The sequence below is a fragment of the Gossypium hirsutum genome, chromosome D07 (assembly GCF_007990345.1).
Source record: "Gossypium hirsutum isolate 1008001.06 chromosome D07, Gossypium_hirsutum_v2.1, whole genome shotgun sequence".
In the NCBI taxonomy this organism is placed as follows: Eukaryota; Viridiplantae; Streptophyta; class Magnoliopsida; order Malvales; family Malvaceae; genus Gossypium; species Gossypium hirsutum.
Window position 1 is genome coordinate 18,015,426 of NC_053443.1, and position 24,338 is coordinate 18,039,763.

The following is a 24,338-nucleotide window of genomic DNA, read 5'->3' on the forward strand; positions in this document are numbered from 1 at the left end:
ACAGAACATATCGATGTGCTTGTACCCACGATAAATCATCTAATTCTACAATATCAACTTTGCCAATTGGTTCTCCAAAACTTTGGAACAGATAAGAATCGGCAGAGTTATGTTCCGTGAGTCCAACATTTCTACTTGGTCTGTTCAACCTTGTTTCAACATCTTCCAAATATCTTGAACAGAAGATCATACATTCTTCTGCCAAGTAGCCTTCAGCAATCGATCTTTCTGGATTACGCTTGTTGCGGCAATAAGACTTTAATTTGGATAAGAACCTAAACACAATATACAAATTATCAAAAGTTGTAACTAAAACAACTATAGGTGAATGAGGAAAAATTTTAAAAATAAATTAACATCTTTCTATGGGATACATCCATCGATAGAAAACGGGTCCGCCAAGAATTGCTTCATGCGGGAGATGGATTATCAAGTGAACCATAATAATGAAGAAAGAAGGTGGGAAGATTTTCTCCAAGTTGCATAAAGTCAAAGCAGCTCGATCTTGTACCTTCTGAAGTTCTTGAACATCAAAAACTTTGCCACAAGTGGCTTTAATTATATTGGACAGTTCAATTATACAATATGTTACCTTCTTCGACATACAACATCGTAGAGCAACTGGCAGTAAATCTTGCATCAAGATGTGATAGTCATGTGATTTTAGCGAATATAGTTTTCGATCTTTAACACTAACACATCGAGATATATATTTGATGCATACGCATCTGGAACCTTTATATCCTTCAACACCATGCAAAACAGTTCTTTCTCCGTCTTGGACATTGAGAAAATTGAAAGCGGCAACCGATATTTCCCATTTGGAAGTGGATTTGGATGAAGATCAGGTCGAATTCCCATCTGAACTAAATCAAGTCGACTCTGAAGATTGTCTTTTGATTTTCCGTCTACATTTAAAATTGTACCGACAACGTTCTCGCAGACATTTTTCTCAATATGCATAACATCAAGATTGTGTCGTAATAGGTGGTGCTCCCAATAAGGTAACTTAAAAAAATACTTCTTTTTTTCCACAAGTCCGCCTCATTAGGATCATCCTCTTCATCGGAGTCATCATCAGCTTCATCATTTGATCTTTTATTTCTTTGCGTGTTTGCCGGTTGGTTCATCTTCCCATAACTGAAATCCATATCTTCCAACATCAACAAGATTTCAGACCCAGTTGTCTGCGAAGGAGCTTCTCTGAACTCTTCAGTACCGTCAAATACAGAACTTTGAAATCTAAATCTATGATTTTCCGGTAACCATCGACGATGCCCCATGTAAGAGAACTTCTTCCCATTGTACAACCATTGCGAACATGTTTGTGCAGCACAACAAGGACACGCATAACGACCCTTGGTACTCCAACCGGATAAATTGGCATAAGCGGGAAAGTCATTAATGGTCCACATCAAAGCTGCACGTAAATTAAAGTTCTCCTTTCTCAGCACATCGTATGTCTCGACACCAGCCCATAATTGTTTTAACTCTTCAATAAGTGGCTATAAATAAATGTCGATATCATTCCCGGGTCCTTTCTCTCCAGGGATAATCATGGATAAGATAAGAGAAGATTGCTTCATGCAAATCCACGGGGGCATATTGTAAGGAACAAGCACTACTGGCCAAGTACTGTACGCAGTGCTCATGATCTTGTAAGGATTAAATCCATCAGATGCTAGCCCAAGCCTCACACTCCTAGGATCGTTTGCAAAGCTTGGAAATTTATTGTCAAATGATTTCCAAGCTAAAGAATCTGCCGGATGCCTTAGTAATCCATCATCAGTTCGTCCATCATGGTGCCACGTCATAGACTCCGCTGTCTTCGACGACATGAAAAGCCTTTGAAACCTCGGTATCAGTGAAAAATACAGCAAAATCTTTACTGGCTTCTTTCTTGACTGTGCATCATTTTCATCGTCATTCTCATCCTCTGTGTTTTTATTTATCCAACGGGATTGGCCGCATACATGACAGAACTATTGGTTTCTCCGATCGGCCCAATATAACATGCAGTCATTCGGGCAACTATGGATTTTGGTGTACCCAAGGCCTAAATCTTTTATCATTTTCTTCATATCTTTGCATGATCGAGGGATTTTTGCAAACGGAAACATATCTCTCAAAAAATCTAACAGCATTGTTAAAGAGTTCCCGGTCCACCCTCCCAAATATTTTAACTGAAAAAGACGAATACAGAAAGACATTTTTGAGAATTTTGATCCCTCATATAGTTCTTCGTTCATGTCATTAAGTAGCGCGTAGAACTTTGCCGCTTCTCCATTCGGCTCTTCATGAGGTACACTTCTTCCCTGTTCGGTAAAAGCATTTCCACCGAGATTACAATCATCAGACGCCACAAAGTCGGCTGGGAACGACTGCAAACCATGATTGTGCATATTAAATGCATCCCGCAACATCCCTTCCATGTCATCGCCTCTAACAGACTGATGGTAAGCATTACCATCATAAGATACATCCATCCTTGAAGAGGAAGTACTAGGCGGACATTCTCCATGAAAAAGCCATTGTTTATAACCCCGAACAAAACCATCAACAATTAGATGCTCGTATACAACTTCACGATAATGCCAGCTTATGTTCACACACTTCTTACAGGGGCAAAGAATCATGTTCTCTTGGCTTGCATATTGAAATGCAAAATTTAGAAAAGTCTGTACTCCATTTCGATAACCGTCGCTTACCCTTGACAAATTCATCCAAGACCGATCCATTTCTTAATTATTGAAGTCTGACATTGACAATAAATTGCACGGGTTTAGGATTTAGGAATAAGTGTAATTAAGGTATGTAAGTTCTTATTTAAGTTAAGGTATAGTATCACGGTAACTTATAAGTGTATTTAACTTATTTGAGTTCCACCACATAAGGGATATTTATGTAAGTTATGTAAGTTATGTATTAAGTAAATTATGTAAGTTATGTATTATGTAAATTATGTAAGTTATGTATTAAGTAGGTTAAGTTATGTCTTATGTAAGTTATGTAAGTTATTGTTTTTGTGTATTATGTAACTTTTTTAATTTATGTAGGTTATGTATTGTAATATAAGTTATTATGTAGGTTATTATGTAAGTTAGGATATTATGTAGGATATATAATTTTAAAATTATATGTATTAAAACTATATATAAATATTAATAAGTTATGTAGAACCAAGTATTATATATTTAAATTTTGTAAATTACGAATTATGTAAATTATGTAAAATACGTAAGTTATGAAATTTGAACTTTAAAAAAAATTAAACATTTTAAAAAATTCGTGATTAAAATAAATTAAAATATTTAAAATATAACTTTAAATAAAATTTATTTAATTAGGTAAATTAAAAATAAAAGAGAACAAACCAAAATATATTTTTCCTAATTAAAATAGCATAAAATAAAATAAAATAAAAATATAATGAAAAAGGAAAACATATAAATATTTTAATAGTTTTGGACCAATTTATTTATCCATGTTAATATTAGTTACACATTTAAAATGGGATTTTGGAAATGAATTAGTTGACAAATGGAAGAAGATTTAAACAGGGTATCATAATCGATATGAATGAAAGTTAAATGTGAAAAGAAATTAGATTAGAAAAGGATACTCCCAATTTTATACAATTATGTAATTTAATTATTTATTTAATTTGGGTCATACGAATCCTATGCAGTAACTGATGCTGTAATTAACGGCAATGGTGATGGCAGGGCACATGAAAACATTATGTTTAGATTCCTTTAGTAAAAGTATCATCAATTAGTCCCTATACATTAATATACAAAATCTATACAAAATCAAATCAAATATTCCACATTATACTACTGTCTAAATTTGCTCCATTATCTGAGACATTTTTTCCCAAAATATTTATGGTATTTGGGTGAATTAAATAAATGTGCATTCTTTCCTTAAATAAATTAAATAGAGACATGGTGAAATAGATGCATGATTATATATTAAAAAAGAAGCGGCAGCAGCAACATGCACCACCATAATACCACTATATCAATTAGTCCAAATAATTGAAAGGAAATCCAACAATTAAATCTATACATAATCGGAGCCCCAAAAGATTAAATTTTCAAAAATCATCATGATAAAACTATTATTGATTAGAATTTTGAACTAAAAGGTACCTTAATAATTTCAACAACCTGGACTACTCCACTCTCACTAGCAAACAGAGGCTGCAGTCAGAAAAATGGTATTTGTTAAGTAATTTAAAGGGAAAATGCATATAAATAAGCAAGTAATTTTTGCAACGAATCGTGTACCTGCCCAAGCAATATTAATTCAGGTGTATTCGGTTGCACCAAATATTAATTCAGGTGCTCGATAGTACCTAGAACAGATGTAAGATTATAAGATTAGCACATGAAAATATTATGTAAGTCAGTTGAACCAAATATAAAAACTTTATCAATATCACTACCATATATTAATTCGAAGATTAAATGCTAGCTTCAGTTGAACCAATATAGTTGCAGGAGGAGCAGGAAGCAGTAACTGATTAAATGCAGCAGAGGGCTGCCGACAATTCCACAAGTCAGAATATATACAAGAATACAAAAAATATTATAGAGGATAAAACTTAGTCAAATTTAAGGGTAGAAAACTACTAAGATAAAACTTAGTCAAACGAAAATAGTATTTGTTTTCGATAGTTCAGTGCATAAACAATTGCAACTTCAATAATAATTCCCATTAACATATAAAATAGACATACAAATGCCTCTAGTTTTATGATATACTTAGACCTACACATGGTAAATAACAATAACCAATAACAAATAAACAGTTTTACGATTTCCAAAATACAAAATACAATTAGAATATATAAACAGAAGTTTTTAAAAGATGGAATCCAAATTCATAGTTTATCATTATGGCAACCCAAAGCCGCACTCCTGCAGTAACTATTGACTGTTCGTTTTTATAAATAGAACCAACAATTTCCTTAAACATGAGCAAAATAATTACATTAAAGCAGAAAGCAAGGCACCATGCTACAACTTACTTGAACCTTCTTACTTGTCATTTTACCGAAAATTAAATATAAGAGGGTTGACTTTTGTCCATAGATGCTTATAAGTGTTTCTAAGGTGTTTTTAAAATTAAAAAAAAATCAAATTACAATTCAATTTTTAAATCGTAAAAGTATTAGGTTTTTGATAAATTTACTCAAAATTGATCTGCGTCTTAACCTGCTCTAAACTTATAATATTAGATGAACTATATTTTTCATTGCAATAAAAATAAACTTTTAGTATGAAAGGATTGTTGTAGATAATAATTTAATTAAGTACAACATTTAACTAATTAACTGCAACCAATATTTATAACAGAGAAGGGATTATTATAATGATAATACTAATTCAACAAAAAATTAAATTAAAATTCTATACTACCGGGAAAAAGAATGAAGAACACTTACACCCCAAAATCGAGAATAAGCAAGGGGTCGAATGCTCTTGCAGGAACCAGAATAGAGTAACGGCGTTGTTCCTGTCTTGTATGCGACGTAGTTCCAATACCTTCGGGTTAAAGATTCGAGCTTTACGGCGGATTGGAAGATTTAAATTTTGAAAGGAAACAGTTTCGGTTTGGGAGAAAATGGAAGTAGCATGGACGAACCGGATAAGAAATAATGGGATTTGGGGAATTGGGGGTTTAGATCACAATGGGATTGCAAGTTTCGGGATTGGGGAAAAAATTTGGGGAAGAATAACCTAGGGAAATTTAGGGAAAATAGCGAAAGGAAATTGGGGAACTGCAGTCAATCGGGTAAATCTGAATTGGGGGAGAAAGTAAAGGAATTCGGGGTTAATAAAACGACGACGTTTAGGTTAGTTTAATTAAATTTTGTGGCGTTTTTTAATAAGCGCCACTAAAGCATAGGAAAAACGGCACTATTTGGGAAACTATTAAAATCTATTTGTGGCATTTTCTGCTAAAGCGCCACTAAAGCATAGTCCTTTTACGGCGTTTTACAAAAAACGCCACTAAAATTTTGCATCAAAATGTACCGTTCCGCAGTATCAAGCACAAATTTTGCGGCGCAATTTAAAAAAACGCCACTAATTTCTATCCTTTTGCGGTGTTTGGTAAAAACGCCACTAAGAACATAGATCAAAACGCAGTGTTTTGCCATTTCTGAAACAAAGTTGCGACATTTTCTATAAACACTACTAGTAACAAAAAATAAAACGTCATCGTTTTGCATACTGTGACATATTTGTGGCATTTTTTTACTAAAACGCCACTAATGCATAAACACTAAAATAAAATCAATTCCACATGTCTTTTTTAATAAACACTAAAATAAAATTATTTCTAAAAAAAGGGAAATTACAAAAATACGTATATAAATTGGTTTTTCTGTAGAAATTCAAATAATTCCTTGTAAAATCCAAGTTTGTACCTATAAAATCCAAGGTTTCCCTTTACTTTGGTTCATTTTTAGGCATGAGGACTTGAATTCGATCCTGAACGATTTTATTTTTGATTCTGAATCATAAAAAAATAAAATTGAAATTAAAGCCAAAACATAAAAAATAAAATTGAAAAAAGATAAAATAAGATATTAAAATGAAAACTTATAAAAATTGGATTACCGATTGGATAATTTACCTTATTAATGCCATTTTAAACTTAAACTAGATTCATCCCTATTAAATTATTATTTTTCATTTCATTTTTATATTATAAAAGTATACATATATATATAAATACAAAACAACTTTTAAAATTACTCTCCATATATTCAAACAAGCAGTGAACTTTCAAAATCGGGGAAATCTGACATGGGGAAAATTAAAGGAAATTTAGGGTTAATAAAACGACGCCGTTTATGTTAGTTTTAATTAAATTTTGTGGCGTTTCTTAATAAGAACCACTAAAAGCATAGGAACAAACGGCACCGTTTGAGAAACTATTAAAACTTATTTGTGGTGTTTTTTGCTAAAGCGCCACTAAAGCATAGTCCTTTAACGGCGTTTAACGAAAAAACGCCACTAAAATTTTGCATCAAAACGTACCGTTTTGCAGTATCAGGCACAAATTTTGTGGCGCAATTTAAAAAAGCGCTACTAATTTCTATCCTTTAGCGGCGTTTTGTAGAAAACGCCACTAAGAACACAGATCAAAATGCAACGTTTTGTCATTTCTAAAACAAATTTGCGGTGTTTTCTATAAACGCCACTAGAAACACAAAATAATACGTCATCGTTTTGCATACTGTGACATATTTGTGGCATTTTTTACTAAAACGCCACTAATGCATAAACACTAAAATTAAATTAATTTTTTTCATTTTTTATAAACCTTAAACCGTTACAGCCATAAACAATAAGAGACTAACAATTAAAAACTATACCATAAACCAGACCCTAAATCCAAATAACAAACATTAACCACTGAACCTAAAATACTAAACACAAAATGTACCCTAACACCCTAAACTTTAAACCATAAATATATATTATAAGTTACAATTAAAAGTAATTAAATAGAATCTTATTGCTTGTTTGAACCCTAAAATAACTTTATATTTTTTATCAAAATCCCTAACCTTTAAACCCTAATACCCTAACTGGCCCTTAAAACCATAATTAAACACTAAGACTCTGACTGTAAAAACTAAACTCCAAACAACAAACTTTAAAACACTAAATCACAAACCCAATATAACAAACCCTAAACCATAAACTATAAAACCCTTAAACTACATACTATAGTAAACATTAAACATTAAACTATAAAACCCTTAGACTACATACTATAGCCCTTAAACCACCAATTAAACCCTAAACCCCAAAATTTATAATCAATATTAAGTACTGCTTCCACAATTTTTTATAAACATATATAAGCTTTTACATTAATATATATCTATGTATATACATGTACATCATGTTTACAAACATATATAAGCTTTTACATTAATATATTTTTTTGAAATTTTTAAGGGTTTAGGGTTTTAAGAATTATGAATTTAGGGTTAAAGGGTTTTGAGAAAGCCATATAGTCGGCGTCGATTTTAACAGCTTAATGGTAACTTAAATGAAAACTTCTAATTTTAATTAATATAAATAAATCAATTAAATAATAAATAGGTAAATAATTTTTTTGCGGCGCTTTCCAAAAATGCCACTAAATGAAGAGCATTAGCGGCGTTTTTTAAAAAAGCGCCGCTAAAGGCCTGAGAATTAGCGGCGCATCAATAAAAACGCCGCTAAAGCCCAGAACATTAGCGGCGCTTACTTAAAAATGCCGCTAAATCCCAGAACATTAGCGGCGCTTACATAAAAACGCCGCTAAAGCCCAGAACATTAGCGGCGCTTAAATAAAAACGCCGCTAAAGCCCAGAACATTAGCGGCGTTTAGATAAAAACGCCGCTAAAGCCCAGAACATTAGCGTCGCTTACATAAAAACGCCCTCAGAACATTAGCGGCGCTTACATAAAAACGCCGCTAAAGCCCCCGAAAAGTCAGAAAACGGCGTCGTTGGGTTTCGATTTTCGCGGCGTTTTTTTAAAAAACGCCACTAATTATATTTTTTGTGGCGTTTTATATGAAGCGCCGTTATTTCTCCTTTTTTAGCGGCGTTTTCTATCTAAACGCCACAAAATATGCCGCTAAAAGTCTATTTTGGTGTAGTGACTTATACTTTTTGTTGATAGTAGATTACTCTTTGAGTAAGGTATTGCAAATGTAGGTGAATAATTTTCTAATGTTCATATCTATTGTATTACCAGTAATTACTTCGTTCAATCACAATGAAATAAATAACTAACAGATAAAAACAATGAGCTTTCAATTGTTAAATATGTTATATATTTTTTTATGATACAATACATTTTTAAGGTGCGTATGAGTAATGGTTTTATGGAAGAAATTCACTTGTATAGAAATTTTTAGAAAGTTAAAAGTGATTCTTAAAATTTGAAATATGAATTTTTGTTGATTCGAATTTTATTTTTAAATTCCGCCTGTAGATGTAGAATTTGTGAAAGAAAAAAACCATTATGTAAAAAATATATTTATTAAAAATTTACATAACAATCAAATGAAATTTAAGTATGCATTTTCTTAAGTTCAAATTCTATTAAGTGTTGATTGTTATTGGGCTTTTATAAATAAAAAATAAAAAATACTTTCATAATATAATTTATTTTGTAAGAATTTTGATTGTTTAGTAATTTTTTAATTATATTGATATTTGATTGACTCATGACATCAGCTTAATCAATAATTAATACTATATAGTATAAATCAGGGGTGAAGCCAAAACAATTTTTTAAGGGGGCCGAATGAAATTTTAATTTTTTATAGTCTATATCTTTATGATTTTTAAAGGATTAAATTAAATTTTTATAATTTTAGGGGGACCAAAGTACAATTTTATCTTTACTAATTTAAAATTTTTAAACAAATTTAAGAACCTGAATAACAATTTTCAAGAACGATTTCAAACTATTAATCAATCAAATAATATGAGAAATACGTTGAATATTTGACGAAAAACATGAAAGAAAAAGGAATATGCGCAAATCAAAATCGGATGGATATTTACTTGGAGTAGAACATAAACTTAAAAAAATTGAATAAAAAATTGATGAAACTCTTTCAGGATCAAGAAAATGACATCGTGATTTGGATTGAACCCCAATGAAAAAAATAGATCAATAAAAAGTTTGTACGATAAGTTTAGCGAATTTTTTCTATAGAAAAATGGGCTAAAACTTATCTTTCTTTAATTTCATTTTATTTAAAAAATGGGCCAAAACAAATGTTTCGCCATCCAAATTTGGTAAAAACATCCAAAAGCTGTTTAGTTAAAATTTAGATATGGAATTGCAGTCAAGATAAAAACAATTAAATATGGAATTTCCATCCAAGTGGACAAACTCTGACGCACTACCTGAGCATTAAAACAAAATTGACAAATTGAGGTTTGGTAAAAGCTCCAAGCATTTAAACCCAAGCTTAATTCATGCCCAATAATATATTTCCCATCCAAGACCAAGACGAGAGAGACCCTATTGGCTTATTGCACGGAGTAGATGAAAGTGGGCGAGTGATGATGAGAAACAGTCGTACTCCCAAATCCGATATCCTTTTTGTGAAGAAAGGGAAAAAGATTATTTTAAGGCTGATGATGAAGCCATTGTCGTCTTCTTCCAATTTCTTGCTCTACTTCTTCTTCTTCTTCCTTGTTTTCTTTCGGTGCATCCAATCCATTAATGCCCAGAACGCCACCACCGATCCTTCAGAAGGTGATCTCTCCCTCTCTTTGTTTAATCAACAAATAATTTCTTACAGGGGAAAGGCTATATTGTTTCCCCTTTTTTGATTAATTGTTGTTGGGTTTAAGTTTCATATCATGTTTTAACCCATTATTTTATGAATGTAAAACAGTAAGGGCGTTGAACTCAATCTTCCAACAATGGCGTATACAAGCGGTGGATTCATGGAATATCAGTGGAGAGCCATGCAGTGGAACTGCTCTCACCCAAAGTTCATCTGTGTTTGAGGATCCTACTAATAATCCTGCTATTAGATGTGATTGCTCTTTCAAAAATAACACTCTTTGCCACATTACTAGCTTGTATGCTTCTTTCTCTCACGTTTCTGCAATATTTTAAAGCCATTACTATAGTATATGAATTAAAAGCTAGCCCTTTCATGTGGTTTTTAGGATTTATACACAGCAAAAACCTTCACTATTTGCGGGAAGTCTAATTTGTACTGATGTTGTACTTGTTTTTGTCAGGAGGGTATATGCTCTAGACAAACGAGGAGTGATACCAAAGGAGCTTTTAGATTTGCCTTTTCTGGAGTTCTTGTAAGAATATTCTTAATATCTTTTCTATCTTATTAACCCAACTTTCATTTTGAATATATTCCAAGTGGTTACAGATTTTGAAATGGTTACAATCTGTCGTATCGGTATATGCACCATTTTGTCGGTTTCAGTACGTATTCATAATCACATTTTTTTTTAAAAAAATTTATCCATGTTTTTGATTTTTTTTCATATCCATGCACTCATATTTATAATTTCTTAATAAATTATATATTATATATACATTAAATATATCTCAATCACACCTACGTAAATATATTTATGTCTAAATATAAGTTTTAAAAATATTAATTATATTCAATAATTGTTAATTTTAAATGTCATTATAGAAAAACTAAAATGGTCAAGATACAAATTTTAAAATTTAATTTAAAATATAAAAAATTTGTGTAAATTAGTATGGGCCCATATACACTCAATATTAATCAAAATGGGCCGAAATACATCAAAATAATTGAAATATACTAAAATTTTGATTGGAACGAAACATAAACTATTTATATTAGTTTAGGACTAAAATATTACGTATGAGTACGGTACCGACTATCATGATTATAATATGTGCTTAATTTTATAGTAACTGATTATAATAATTTATATTGTTTGGTGATGCAGGAAGATTGATAAAAACTTCTTTTCTGGCCCTTTACCAACATTTCTTGGAAATATGTCTAAATTATGGTTATTGTGAGTACTCAATCTAATTATAAAAGTATTTCGTTATTTCATTGTTGGCTCTCGGGCATTAACAATATCATACAAACACTCAAAAATAAACGTATAGGCTGTTGTGTTATCGTTCAACACTTCCAAGTCTAATTGGTTTTTCATAAACCTCCCAATCCCATCATGAAATTACTTGTACCCAAAAATTAGATTAGCGTTTGACATATTAATTCTTTTTAAAAATTTAGTTTTTATATACTTGAAAAGTCTTTTGAAAAATCATGTTCATACCATATTTGCAAAATTAAGAGTTGAAGCAAGTTTACATGTTTGAAGCTATTGACGGGTGGAACTCAACCCAATTCTTAAAAGAAGGTGAATTAATAAACTGTCAACTACAATTACTCTTTTGATTTACTAGACTTGTTTAAGGGTTGGATAATTCGTCTGACTCGATAAGTCCAACTCGATTTAAGTCGGATTTAAACAAAGATTTTCACACTTCAAATTAATTCAACCCGGATTCAATTTAAATAAAAAATGAATTTTTAACTTAAATTTAATTATAAAATATATAAAATATCAATTAAAATACATGTTTTAATATTTTATTATGTTTTGAATAATAAAATGGGTTTTTTTGGTGAAGGCAGATTGTTCCAAAAAGGGGCCTAGAACCGAACCTTGGCCCTGCCCAGCCTATACAGCTCTACAACATACTGGAATAACTAATAAGAAATCATTTTATTACTTAATTTTATGTATCTTTTCTTCACTATTACTGTTTACTAATTTCTTATATTCAAGAATACACCTTTCTTTGGATTATTTATATAGGTCAATGGCCCAAAATAATTTCAATGGACCCATTCCAAAGGAGCTTGGAAATCTTAAGAAGCTATATTTGTTGTAAGATTTCAACCGTTGTAAAGGATAAATTAGTTTTGTTTTTAAGCAAACATTTGCTGGTAAAATTAAATGTGGATGAATCTGATGCAGGTCGTTGGGTAATAATAATCTCTCCGGAACATTGCCTCCAGAACTTGGTAATTTAGTGGAGCTTGGAGAGCTGTAAGTTATAACTTTCTTTAGTTGTTTGTAGGGAGTGAAACGTTGTTGCAGACAGAGAATAGTATACTTTAAAGAAAACATAAGAACACCTAAGATGTTTAGAGTCACCTATGTCTGTGTTTGCAAGGTCTTGTGATCCGTTAGTTAATCCCACCAATTCAATCACTCTACCAACTAACTTTTCCTTTTGTAAAACCTCATAAATAACAATTTGCACGGGAAGAAATGTTCCACGATGAAGTGATTTGTGCTCTCTAAATTCACACCAAGTGTTGAAAGATGAACATTCTCTAAATAGGCTCGACTTGGTTGTGGGAATAAATATTCTTATTCGTTCATGAACTTCTCAGTCCATCTCCTACAAATGTAACAAATTTTCAATCCTCTCCAAGAAAAGGATTCTCCCATATCTACTTTCCTTTTTATAGATAAATATCCTAAATATGTTGCTACTAAAAAAAATACAAGCCAAAATTGCCATATGTAAAAGACTTGGATAACATTGCACAAAATGTTGTAATGTGATGTTGCAGCATGCTGTGTAACATTCTTTCGGTAGTTTGCATTAACAATTTCCCTGTAGGCATTTTTAACAAAAATATATAACCAAAATTAATAACGTCCCATACACAATGTTATAAACAAGAAACGAGATGTACTCATAAATGAGTCCATAAACAACCCTCTGGTCCAGCATGCTAACATACCAAAGTAGCGGTACCAAACAAACCATAAGAGTCTTGTTGAGTGTTATTCTCTTGTCCTGTATGAAGGGAAATATAGGGATATTTATACACATTCCTACTGCTACTATTACAGCTCACAATAGGGCCCACTATTTTGTCTTGACCGCCGAGGGTACTGACATTCCCTATCCCTAGTGTTGACATTCTCTGGGCCTCCTTTGGTTTATTGGACGCTTGCCTGCGGGGTACGTGGTCCTTTCTAATCCTGGGACTGACTCTCCCAACGAGCCTCTCACCTGCCAGTCACGAGCGGGAGTCCTGTTCACAGACATGGCTCGTGACCTCGTCCCTACAAGGTTTACACGAGCTCTCCTCTTGCGATCTCATTTGTGTGAAGCTTACGCGGGCTCCCCTGCGTGAACTCTTTCTGTGAACATCTTGCATTCCCGCGAGGTTCTCAGTTGACTGTGCTTATAGGCAAACATTCTTTTTCCAGGTCGAAGGCCCAGATCCTATCGGTCATTCGGACTATCGGTTCCCAAATCCTAACAAGTCTAATGTTGGAAAACCAAAAATAAACATTCGTTGAAGAAAATAAAACATCCATTCTCCCTTTCAAGTTCCTTCCCCCCTCCCCCAATTAAGGAGATGAGAATCACATCTCACCACTTTTCAAATCCATAAGAAATTAAAGATACAATTTCTTTTCTTTTGGTTTGATGAAGTTTAGGGTCAAGAAAAATTACTTGAGTAATTAAAAATTTTATCATCCTAACTCATTAAGCCTCCAATTTTCGTGGTTGAGTTTTTGTTGCAACATTCTCTTCAGCAACAAATGTGTCAAATTTATTATCAGAATCAAGCTCATCTTGAAGTAGAGTATAATCGTCTACATGTTTCCCTTTCTTTAAGTAGAGGACAATGCTAAAAATAATCATCTTTACAAACAATATTTCTATGTTCTATCAACATCTGGAATATGGGTGAAGGAAAATGTTGTTCAGAAAAAGTATTTGTTGTCTCTGCATGTGAAATGATATGGTAAAAAAAAAAAGAGAAGCAAGATAGAAAGATGTTGTATCAACAGAGAGCTAACTAAAGGCACAAAAAGAAAAAATGGGAAAGGATGATGAAAATTCATTAATCAAGCAATGCGTATATACAAGACTCAAGCTAAAAAAACTCTAACAAACTCAGCTTCTAACTCCTACTGTCAAGCTAGCAAACTTAGCTTCCTACTTCTACTAACAAGTTAACGATCTCCCTAGAAACTAATACTTTAACTTAGGCTACCTTAATGACAAAAAAGACTTTGTAGCCCTTGAGACACTAACATTCTCCACTTGATTCAAGTGTTGCAGACACCAAGTTTGTTTCTAAGAAACTCAAATCGACTAACATGGAAAGACTTAGTAAAAATATCTATCATCTGGTCCTTTGATCTACAATAAACCTTAACACTCCTCGCCCGATCCTATCGTTAGGTCAGAGCTACAAGCTACCACTTTCATTAACAAAGTAACTACAGTCAATTATACAATAACATAATCATTTAAACATACAATTATATGTTAAACACATTTACATTATGATACACAATCAAATCTGAGTCTTAATCGAACTTACGAAAGCCGTTTTGTTGACACGATTATGGAATAAGACCAAATTGTAAAGTTTCAAAATCTCTAGGCCGATGTCGTAACATCGTCAAACAATATGTCATGTTGTGACCTCAGGCCACTCGGTGTCACAACGTGACTCACTTTCAGTCGACGTTGCAATGAGGAAGATAACTCATCGAGACGAGGACTCTGTTTTCGGTAAAAGTGAACCATTTGATACATATTTCAATGCTACCAAATAACCTATTCAATTTTCACAACAAATCAACATTTTTACTTGATTCAAACAATACTAAAGACACACCAAAGCAAATCATTTAACCATTTTCATATGATCAATTCAATATAAGTTCCATTTATCATAAATTATATCATTTCTACTTATTCAATTTCATATCATTCATCCAACCAACTAGTCATTCAAATACCAACTTCTGATCTATGTTAATCCATGTCCAAACATGCTATTTTAGTTACCATTCAAAACTCCAAACATGCTATTTTAGTTACCATTCAAAACTCCAAACACATTTACCAAAACCAATCATTTCAACTAAGATTAACATTGCCAATATCTAGCATTAGATAGGTTTCAAACCACCATTAACATTTAAAGCTTAACAAATTCACAACACCTATTTACATGCCACAAAACCAAACTTAAAACAACCGAAAAGCTACCAATTTGAAAATGGCATAGTGTGAGCTTCTAGACAACCCGCTAGACACGTTCTACAAGTTGAAATTTACAGGAAAAGGGGAAAAACAATGAGGTAAGCATATCGAATCCTTAGTAAGTTCATAGGCATTAAACAAAAGCTTACCTTAGCTTACAACTGAACACAACAAGCTACTTAGCTTGGCAAAGTTTGCCTAAACATGGAAAATCACATAAAAATAAGGTGAGTTTAACATATAACCATATTATATTGTAATTCAAACATATAACCTTTCAATTCACATATAATCAACATTTCAATACCATTCTCATAATCAATCCAACATTTAGTCATTTGCATATCAAACTCATACCATTTCATAGCAAATGTCACTTTTTATTAACCATTTAGCCCAATAAACTCTAGTGAATAAATTCGGATACACGGGTAACTACACCACACCAGATTGCTCGTTACAGTAGTAACTACACCACACCAGATTGATTGTCAGAGTAATAACTAAACCACACCAGTTGCTCTGGCGAGCAGTAACTACACCTCACCAACGCATTGAAGTGCAAAGACTATAGGATATCATACATATAATCATAAAACAATACATCCCTCCACCACACCAAGGTCTCCGTAGAGAAATACAATACTTAATGATCCGTACAAAATGTTGGATCCCAATATAATCTGTAACGATCTTCATACAATCAATTACCCCGTATAATCAGATATCCTGTACAAGTGTGCGTATAACTCTACTGGCATGCCAATCGTATCCAATCCTTTATTATGTTCACTTGGGCATCTTTAACATATATAACCATTTCTTTACAATTTACTCCATATATCACCTTTTGTAACAAATCACAAACAATTCAAATTACAACCAAACATACACATATTCATAATTCAAATACATAACAATTTAAAAACAATCATACCATATAAACTTACTTGGTAAAATATGCAATTAAGCTGGAACTTCAAGGACTATTCAACAAATTTGTCTTTTCCCTAACTATTTTCGATTTGATCCAATTCCTGATCTATACAATTATTCAATTTGATTTATTAATATCAAACACTTTTAGATCATCCCATAATATGCATGAGCCAGTTTAATTTAATTTTTAAAATACCCTTGAATTTTTACATTTTATTCAATCCAGTCCCTAAAATCAAAATAACAATAACTTTTAATTTTGAGCTTCGATTTCAGAACTGATCTCAATAACATCCGTCTATGACCCTCCATTATCTATTATTATAGAAATTTCATGTCAAATTTACAAATTTTACATTCTAGTCCTTATGTTAAAAACTAACAATTAAACATTAATTAGTCATTTTTCACATCTAAGCTTAAAATCTAACAATTTAACACTAAATTCTTCAAGAAATCATCAATGGAAACTTTTAAAAACTTTAACAATTTTGTAAATTGGTAGATGAGTTAGCTTTCATGACCTCAAAAACATAAAAATTACAAGAACAAAGAACTTTAACCTCTATACTTGATTATCCACAAACACCTCAAAAACATAATATTTGATTTTAAAATTCTTTGTTCTTGCATGAAATACAGGATTAAATGAAATAGCTAAAGTAGCTTGATTATCCATAAACACCTCTATACTTCCTTCTCGCTTCAAATCCATATCATCCATTAGCTTATTCAGCCATAAGGCTTGATTCACAACATTTGTAGCTACAATGAATTCAGCTTCAGTAGTTGATTGAGCCACCATCTCTTTCTTTCTTGAACACTAAAAGAAACAACTTGACCTAAATGTGAAGTTATAGTTTGAAGTGCTTCTCATATCATCAATGCTTCAGCCCAATCATCATTAGAATAGTCTTGTAGCTTGAACTTCTCAACTTTACTAAAATTGATTCCATATGCAAGTGTCCCCTTTAAGTATCTTAATACCCTATTTGAAGCAATCATATGAATTTCACTTGCACAGTAGAGAAATCTAGACAAAACACTTATAGTGTACATGATGTCTAGCCTAGTGGATGTGAGGTACAAGATACATCTAACAAGACTCATGTACACCTTCTTATCTGCAGGATCTGCCCCATCCATCTTCTGAAGTTTTTCTTTTTAGTTTATTGGAGTACTCACACTTTTGCTGTCCTCCAATTAAACCTCTTCAAAATATCCTTCACATACTTTTTCTGGCAGAGAAACACCTCATTTTGACCATACTTGATCTCCATTCCCAGAAAGTAATGCATCTCACCAAGATCAGTCATCTCAAATACCTCCACATACCTTCTTAAATGTTTCAATCCAAGTTGCATCACTTCCTATCACCAATATGTCATCTACATAGAGAGATATAATGACTAGATCTACTCCTAACTTATTCACATAGAGAGTAGATTCGCCTAGGCTTCTCACAAATCCTAAGTTCAACAAATGCTCATCCATCTTGCTCTACCATGCTCTAGGAGCTTGTTTCATCCCGTAGAAAGCATTCCTTAAGAGTTAAACCTTCTCTTCTTGACCTGGTGTAATGAAGCCCTACGGTTGCTCAACATGTATTTCTTCCTCGAATACTTCATTCAAGAATGTTGACTTCACATCCAACTAATACACCGTTTAACCTTGTTGAGCTAACACAACAAGAAACATTTTGATTAGGTTTATAAATTTCAATAGATTGCAATTAAAAATTATGTTTACTGGTCATCCTTGAAATTATAACAACAATTGGTTTATAAATTTGGCAGATACATTAACAGTTGTGGATTAGGTGGTGAGATTCCCTTAACATTTGCTAACCTTAAAGAACTACGAATTGTGTAAGAAAGACCTTTTTTTTAAAAAATATTATTGCATTTTCCTCTCTTGGTCCTACAAATTGCCTTAATTGTCTTAAGTACTTACCTTACAATAATAACAATAATCTCTATTGAATTTTAGGTGGGCATCTGACAATGCATTCACAGGAAAAATACCAGACTTTGTTGGCACTAATTGGACAAAGCTTACATCATTGTAATTCATCAAAAAATCTTGGTTATAATATTCGTATAAGTTCTCTCTAAGTTAAACATCTAGAAGGATAGCTTTACCTAGATTCTAATTAGTCTGACTAGTTTGCCAAATGTTTATACAGGAAATTTGAAGGGAACTCTTTTGAAGGTCCAATACCATCCAGCTTTGCAAATTTAACCTCATTGACATCATTGTAATTACAAATTTCTTACTTTCCTGATAGTATACTTACCACCACTGTTGGACTCTCCCTTTGCCCACATATTCATGCATGATGCAATTTTGTATGTATATATGTATGTACTTATTTTTTTACACTCAAATATCATGTAGGAGAATTGAAGGTATATACAATGGGAGTTCTTCTCTTAATTTTGTTAGAAATCTAAAAAACTTGACTGACTTGTAAGTTAACTATTCTTTACTTCTTGTTTTAATTAATTTTTCTCTCTCATTTTTTAGGGATGAAAATTTTTATTTATATTTATGCAATTAACATATTTAATTTTCTTTTTTTTTTCACACAGGGTTCTAAGAAATGTCTTGCTCAATGGTATTTTTCCATCTTATATCACAGAACTACAATCTTTACAAAAGTTGTAAGTTTTATCTAAATGTTAATTTCTTCAGTAATTTATTATTTGCTTCGTGTTTCTAATTTCTTTTTGTTATAGGGATTTAAGTTTCAACAACTTAACAGGAAAAATTCCAAATGCTTTGTTCAATATGAATTCTCTCATATACTTGTAAGTAACAAAAAAAAACCCCTAAAACTATCCCCCTCCATAGCTGAAAATATCAACTTAAGACTTACAGTTTTTACTTAACATTATTAATCTCTTTCTTATTATTGAATTTGTCAGGTTTCTTGGAAATAACAGACTATCAGGTTCCATTCCTAGCCAAAAGAGTGAAACTCTTCGGACCATGTAAGTCATCTTATCTATTAGAGGACCATGTAAGTAATCCTATCTATTAGAGGTATTCATAGGCTGAGTTTGGCCCGGTTTGGGTCAAACCTATGCATGGTATTCATACCATATATAATTGACTAAGCTTATTAATTTAATAGTTAATAATTATATATTTCTTTTATTATTCTATATTTTTATTAAAATTCTAAACATAAATAACTTAATATGTATTTTAATATTTGCATTATAATATAATAATTTTAAGTTTCATATAATAAAAATTATATAATATATAAAAAATATTATAAACTAGTATTTTTTAAATCTAACTCAAGCTGATATTAGAGCTGGAGCTCGTAATATCATTTGTCCAAACATATATCATATGATATTAAGCATAATCAGCCAAGGGGAGATTTAAGGGGCTAGCAGAGACTACTCTACAAATTGGTCCTCTAAATAATTATCGGTAAATTATGTTTGGTCTCAGAAGTATTATTGATTTGATTGTTTTCTTTTTTCTTTTTCTTTTTTTGACTAAATTGACTGGTTTTATTTAAAAATAAAGTTGTAAAAGAAGCAAACATTCTCCTGCATCTTGGACTTGGGTCCAAGTAAAACAGGTCCAAATAAAATAACAGCATAAATCAGGCAATAAACGAAAATGGCCCATAAATAAATAAAGAAAAAAATTGATAAAAACATTGATTTGATTGTTTTAGAATTCATAAAATGTATGATAAAATTTGATAATATTTTTAGTTTAAATTTCACTTATTTTATTAGCTAATATATTTATTGTTTTCAATCAATTAAATACATTCATTAACATTAATCATAGTATTAATATTTATCATTATATCTTGATGAAAAAAAGAGTGAGCATCTTCCATTTAGTGAACCATCAAATAGAGTAAAGCAGTTAAGTTCTCCTGATTTTGGCAATATATTCATGATGCATACTCACTTTCTTCCAAGATACTTATGTATGCAGAGATTTATCATACAATTTTCTATCAGGAAACTTGCCTTCTTGGATAAACTCACGCTTACAACTGTATGTATCTTAAACCAGGATGCTTCCTTTACTTACCTTTGGCTTTCCAATTTTAACACTGATTTGTAGCATATGGCTTCTTTTTTGATGCTCAAATGGAGCTTTATTATTGTTGATATCACACTGTAAAAAATGAACCAAATGCAAATCAATACCAATAAGAGCTTGTTTCATGGAATTTTATGCAGGAACTTTGTGGCCAACAACTTCACACTTAACAGCTCAAACATAAGGTGAGTTATCATCCCGCGGCATCCCATTTTCTCTTCTCCTGAACTTATCTCTATGATAACAAATGCTTACTATTATCTCTACTATGCAATGCATTCGTTTAAAGTTCCTAATCACAAAATTGTTTTGAAATTTCTCAGGCTTTTACCAGGATTAGAATGCCTTCAAAGAAGCTTCCCATGCTTTAGAAATGCTCCACGATGTACAAGCTAAAACTTTGAAACCATTATCTATTGTTGAGGATTTACTTATAATATTTAATCCAGGCCAATGCTTAATGCTTTTCTAACATATTTTAATGTCCGACATTGGTAGATGCAAACTTTTCAATCAAGTGTGGCGGACCAGCACTGATATCTGATGGGATATTATTTGAGGCTGATAATAGCACTCTTGGTGCAGCAAATTTTAATATAACCAGTACACGTAATTGGGCAGTTAGCAATGTAGGTATGTTTGCAGATAGACAAAATCAACAGTATGTGGAAAACAATGGAGGACAAGTGAGAAGTACCAACACTCCAATGATGTATCAAACTTCAAGGCTATCCCCTGGATCACTCAGATATTATGGCCTAGGCCTCGAGAATGGACCCTATACTGTAAGACTGTTCTTTGCAGAGACAGGTTTCCATGATCGAAGCTCAGGTACTTGGACTAGTCTAGCAAGGCGTGTTTTCGATATATATATTCAGGTATTATTTCATTTGAAGTAGAAATTCATATCATTCTATTCCCCTATATTTGCAGTGTTTCTATTATCACAATTATGTTCATATAGTTTTACACTTAGAAATACTTCCTGCTATAATATCTCATCAATGCTTCACTAGGGAACCCAAGGATTAAAGGATTTTGATATATCAAAGGAGGCAGGTGGTGTTCAGAGAGCAATAACTAGGAATTTCACTGCTAATGTAACTGAGAACCATCTTGAAATTCACCTGTTTTGGGCTGGTAAGGGGACTACCGGTACACCAGAAGAAGGTTATTACGGTCCATCTATTTCAGCTATTAGTGTTGTTCCAAGTAAGGCACCTTAACACTTTTGAATCCTCATGTAATATATGCATGCTTTATGTGCTTATCTTTTTTGTTCTTTATTTCTAATACATCTGTTTTGTTTCTCAGATTTCATACCAACTGTTAGTGGGATACCGCCGGGCAATCCTAAAGAGAAGAACCACACAACATTGATTGTTGTTGTTTCAGTTCCTATTGTAGCATTGGCTTTGATACTTGTATTTGTAATCCTTTATGTGAAAAGAACCAGAGAAGATGAGGAGGAGGAGGGTAAGAGCATTAGTTTATCATAAAATAATTCATTCAATTATATAATATGATTATTCATTTCATATCAGAAAAAGGTGCATCTTTACATCTATCTTCAATATCAATGGATTAGTTTATACGAAAAGACACCCATTAATTGAAAAGAAAGGAAGTCTTCTGCCTTTAAAACTGGGATGCTCAGCATGTTACTAATTGTGTTACTTAACTCTACAGTGCTTCTTGGCATCAGCCCTAGACCAAACACATTTAGTTATTCTGAGTTAAAAGCTGCCACTGAAGACTTCAATCCTTCAAAGAAGTTAGGAGAAGGGGGGTTCGGAGCTGTGTACAAGGTAAACATGTCTAACATTTTTACCGTGTTAATTTGCTTATCGTACAATGATAAAATTACCAAGAGAGGAGCGTTTACTAAATCCTAGTATGTTTTTAGGGTACACTTTCTGATGGGAGAGTTGTAGCTGTGAAACAACTTCTAGTAGCATCAAACCAGGGAAAAGATCAATTTGCTGCCGAGATAGCTACCATATCAGCAGTACAACATCGTAATCTTGTCAAACTATACGGGTGCTGCATTGGAGGAAATAGGCGCCTCCTTGTTTATGAGTATCTTGTGAACAAGAGCCTTGATCAGGCACTTTGGGGTATGATATAATAATTTTATGCTTTCCACTCTTTGTTGATTAATGAAAAACTGTAGGAGATTTGTTACACTACAAATGCAGGACAAAATGATTTGCATCTTGATTGGCCAACACGCTTCAATGTCTGTTTATCAACTGCAAGAGGGATAGCTTATCTTCACGAGGAGTCTAGGCCAAGGATTGTTCATAGGGATGTCAAGGCAAGCAATATTTTGCTTGATGCAGAGCTCTGCCCGAAGATATCTGATTTTGGATTGGCGAAGCTTTATGATGACAAGAAAACACACATCACCACTCGTGCTGCTGGAACAATGTAAGACCTTTCAACCTTTTTTGTTCATGAGTCATGCATTAATTAGTATAGCATGTTATTTTTGTTCCCAAGTTGCTAGATTTAGTATTTTAATCAATAAACATTATTCATCAATGCAATGTAATTATCTTGAAGTGGCTACCTGGCACCCGAGTATGCAATGCGCGGGCATCTTACAGAGAAAGTAGATGTTTTTGGCTTCGGTGTTGTTGCTTTGGAGATTATAAGTGGTAGACCAAACTCATATAATGCCTTAGAAAATGACAGAACTTATCTTCTTGAATGGGTAATCCAGAAGTAAACCTTTCCCTTTTGCAGTACTATTTGTTCAAAAACCTCGTTAAATTTTGAATGACTTACTCATGATTACTAATATGTTCCTACAATGTGTCTAGGTGTGGACCCTGCATGAAAATAACCAACTCTTGAGTCTGCTTGATCCAAAATTAGTAGAGTTCGATGAAAATGAAGCTCTCCGAGTGATAAGGGTGGCACTTTTATGCACCCAAACATCACCATCTATGCGGCCACCCATGTCCCGTGTTGTTGGGATGCTTGCGGGAGATATTGAAGTCAGCAATGTTACAACAAAACCAAGTTATATAACTGACTGGGATTTTAAGGATATAACAAGCACCTTTATGGATGAAGAAGCACAAACATCCATTGCATTTGATCTTAACAGCAGCGACATCAAGAGTAAGAACATGAGTGTTATAGAGGCAGATGATCAGCCAATACTCTCTCAAGTAAATATTACTGAATTTAAGGAGAGTATTCGAGAAGGAAGGTGAGAGATGTTTGTTCTATGCCTGCTATACTGTGTTAAAAAACATAGAATTTATGTTGTTTCTTCAACTATGTCTACTTTGTAGTTTTAGAAACTATCATTTCTATATATAGTGAGTTGTATTGTAATAAACATATAACAATATTAGGAAATTCAGACAAACAAAGACTTATGGTGTTTGGAATTCTTTTCTTTTGTTCAAAGCTTCAACTTAAATTTAGGATATCATGTAATAATTATCGACATAATAAACTAAAAATGTGATGTCTACATTACGCTTTCAAAGAAAAACGAGATTTAAACATTAGAAATAATATTATTAAGAAAAACAATCATAAACTTTAAATATAAACTATAAAACAAACCTCAAAAAAATTGAAATGTGAAAATGTATATAAAATGTTAAATTTTTTGTTTTTAGCTTTGTAAGGTAGCAATTCAAATTTGACAAAGATAACAAATATTTTATTCATTAATGGTAATTTGTTCAG

At 32.3% G+C, this 24,338-nt stretch overlaps 1 protein-coding gene across 4 annotated transcripts; it reads left to right on the forward strand.

The window, feature by feature from the left end:
* Positions 1–10,024: 10,024 nt before the first annotated feature.
* LOC107940548 (probable LRR receptor-like serine/threonine-protein kinase At1g56140) lies at positions 10,025–24,034 on the forward strand. 4 transcript variants are annotated; one of them, XM_016873992.2, is made up of 24 exons: positions 10,025–10,295; positions 10,438–10,627; positions 10,793–10,864; positions 11,501–11,572; positions 12,389–12,460; positions 12,551–12,622; positions 18,341–18,412; positions 18,534–18,608; positions 18,730–18,801; positions 18,942–19,013; positions 19,136–19,207; positions 19,283–19,354; positions 19,472–19,537; positions 20,517–20,579; positions 20,768–20,812; positions 20,951–21,012; positions 21,126–21,505; positions 21,644–21,839; positions 21,942–22,103; positions 22,317–22,435; positions 22,534–22,744; positions 22,826–23,057; positions 23,193–23,343; positions 23,453–24,034. In XM_016873992.2, exons 1-24 carry the CDS (start codon positions 10,100–10,102, stop codon positions 23,849–23,851), a joined length of 3,195 nt encoding a protein of 1,064 aa, XP_016729481.2. In that variant the 5' UTR covers positions 10,025–10,099; the 3' UTR covers positions 23,852–24,034. The 4 variants fall into 4 exon arrangements, with proteins under 4 accessions (XP_016729481.2, XP_016729482.2, XP_016729483.2 ...); XM_016873993.2 differs by lacking the exon at positions 18,341–18,412; XM_016873994.2 differs by lacking the exon at positions 23,193–23,343 and having other exon boundaries at positions 23,453–23,708.
* Positions 24,035–24,338: the final 304 nt, after the last annotated feature.

Coding starts and splice junctions, on each gene's coding strand:
- LOC107940548 (XM_016873992.2), top strand. CDS start 10,100: ATGATGAGAAACAGTCGTACTCCCAAATCCGATATCCTTTTTGTGAAG. Junction 12,623..18,340: donor TTAGTGGAGCTTGGAGAGCT/GTAAGTTATAAC, acceptor TAAATTTGGCAG/ATACATTAACAGTTGTGGAT. Junction 19,355..19,471: donor ATGAATTCTCTCATATACTT/GTAAGTAACAAA, acceptor TGAATTTGTCAG/GTTTCTTGGAAATAACAGAC.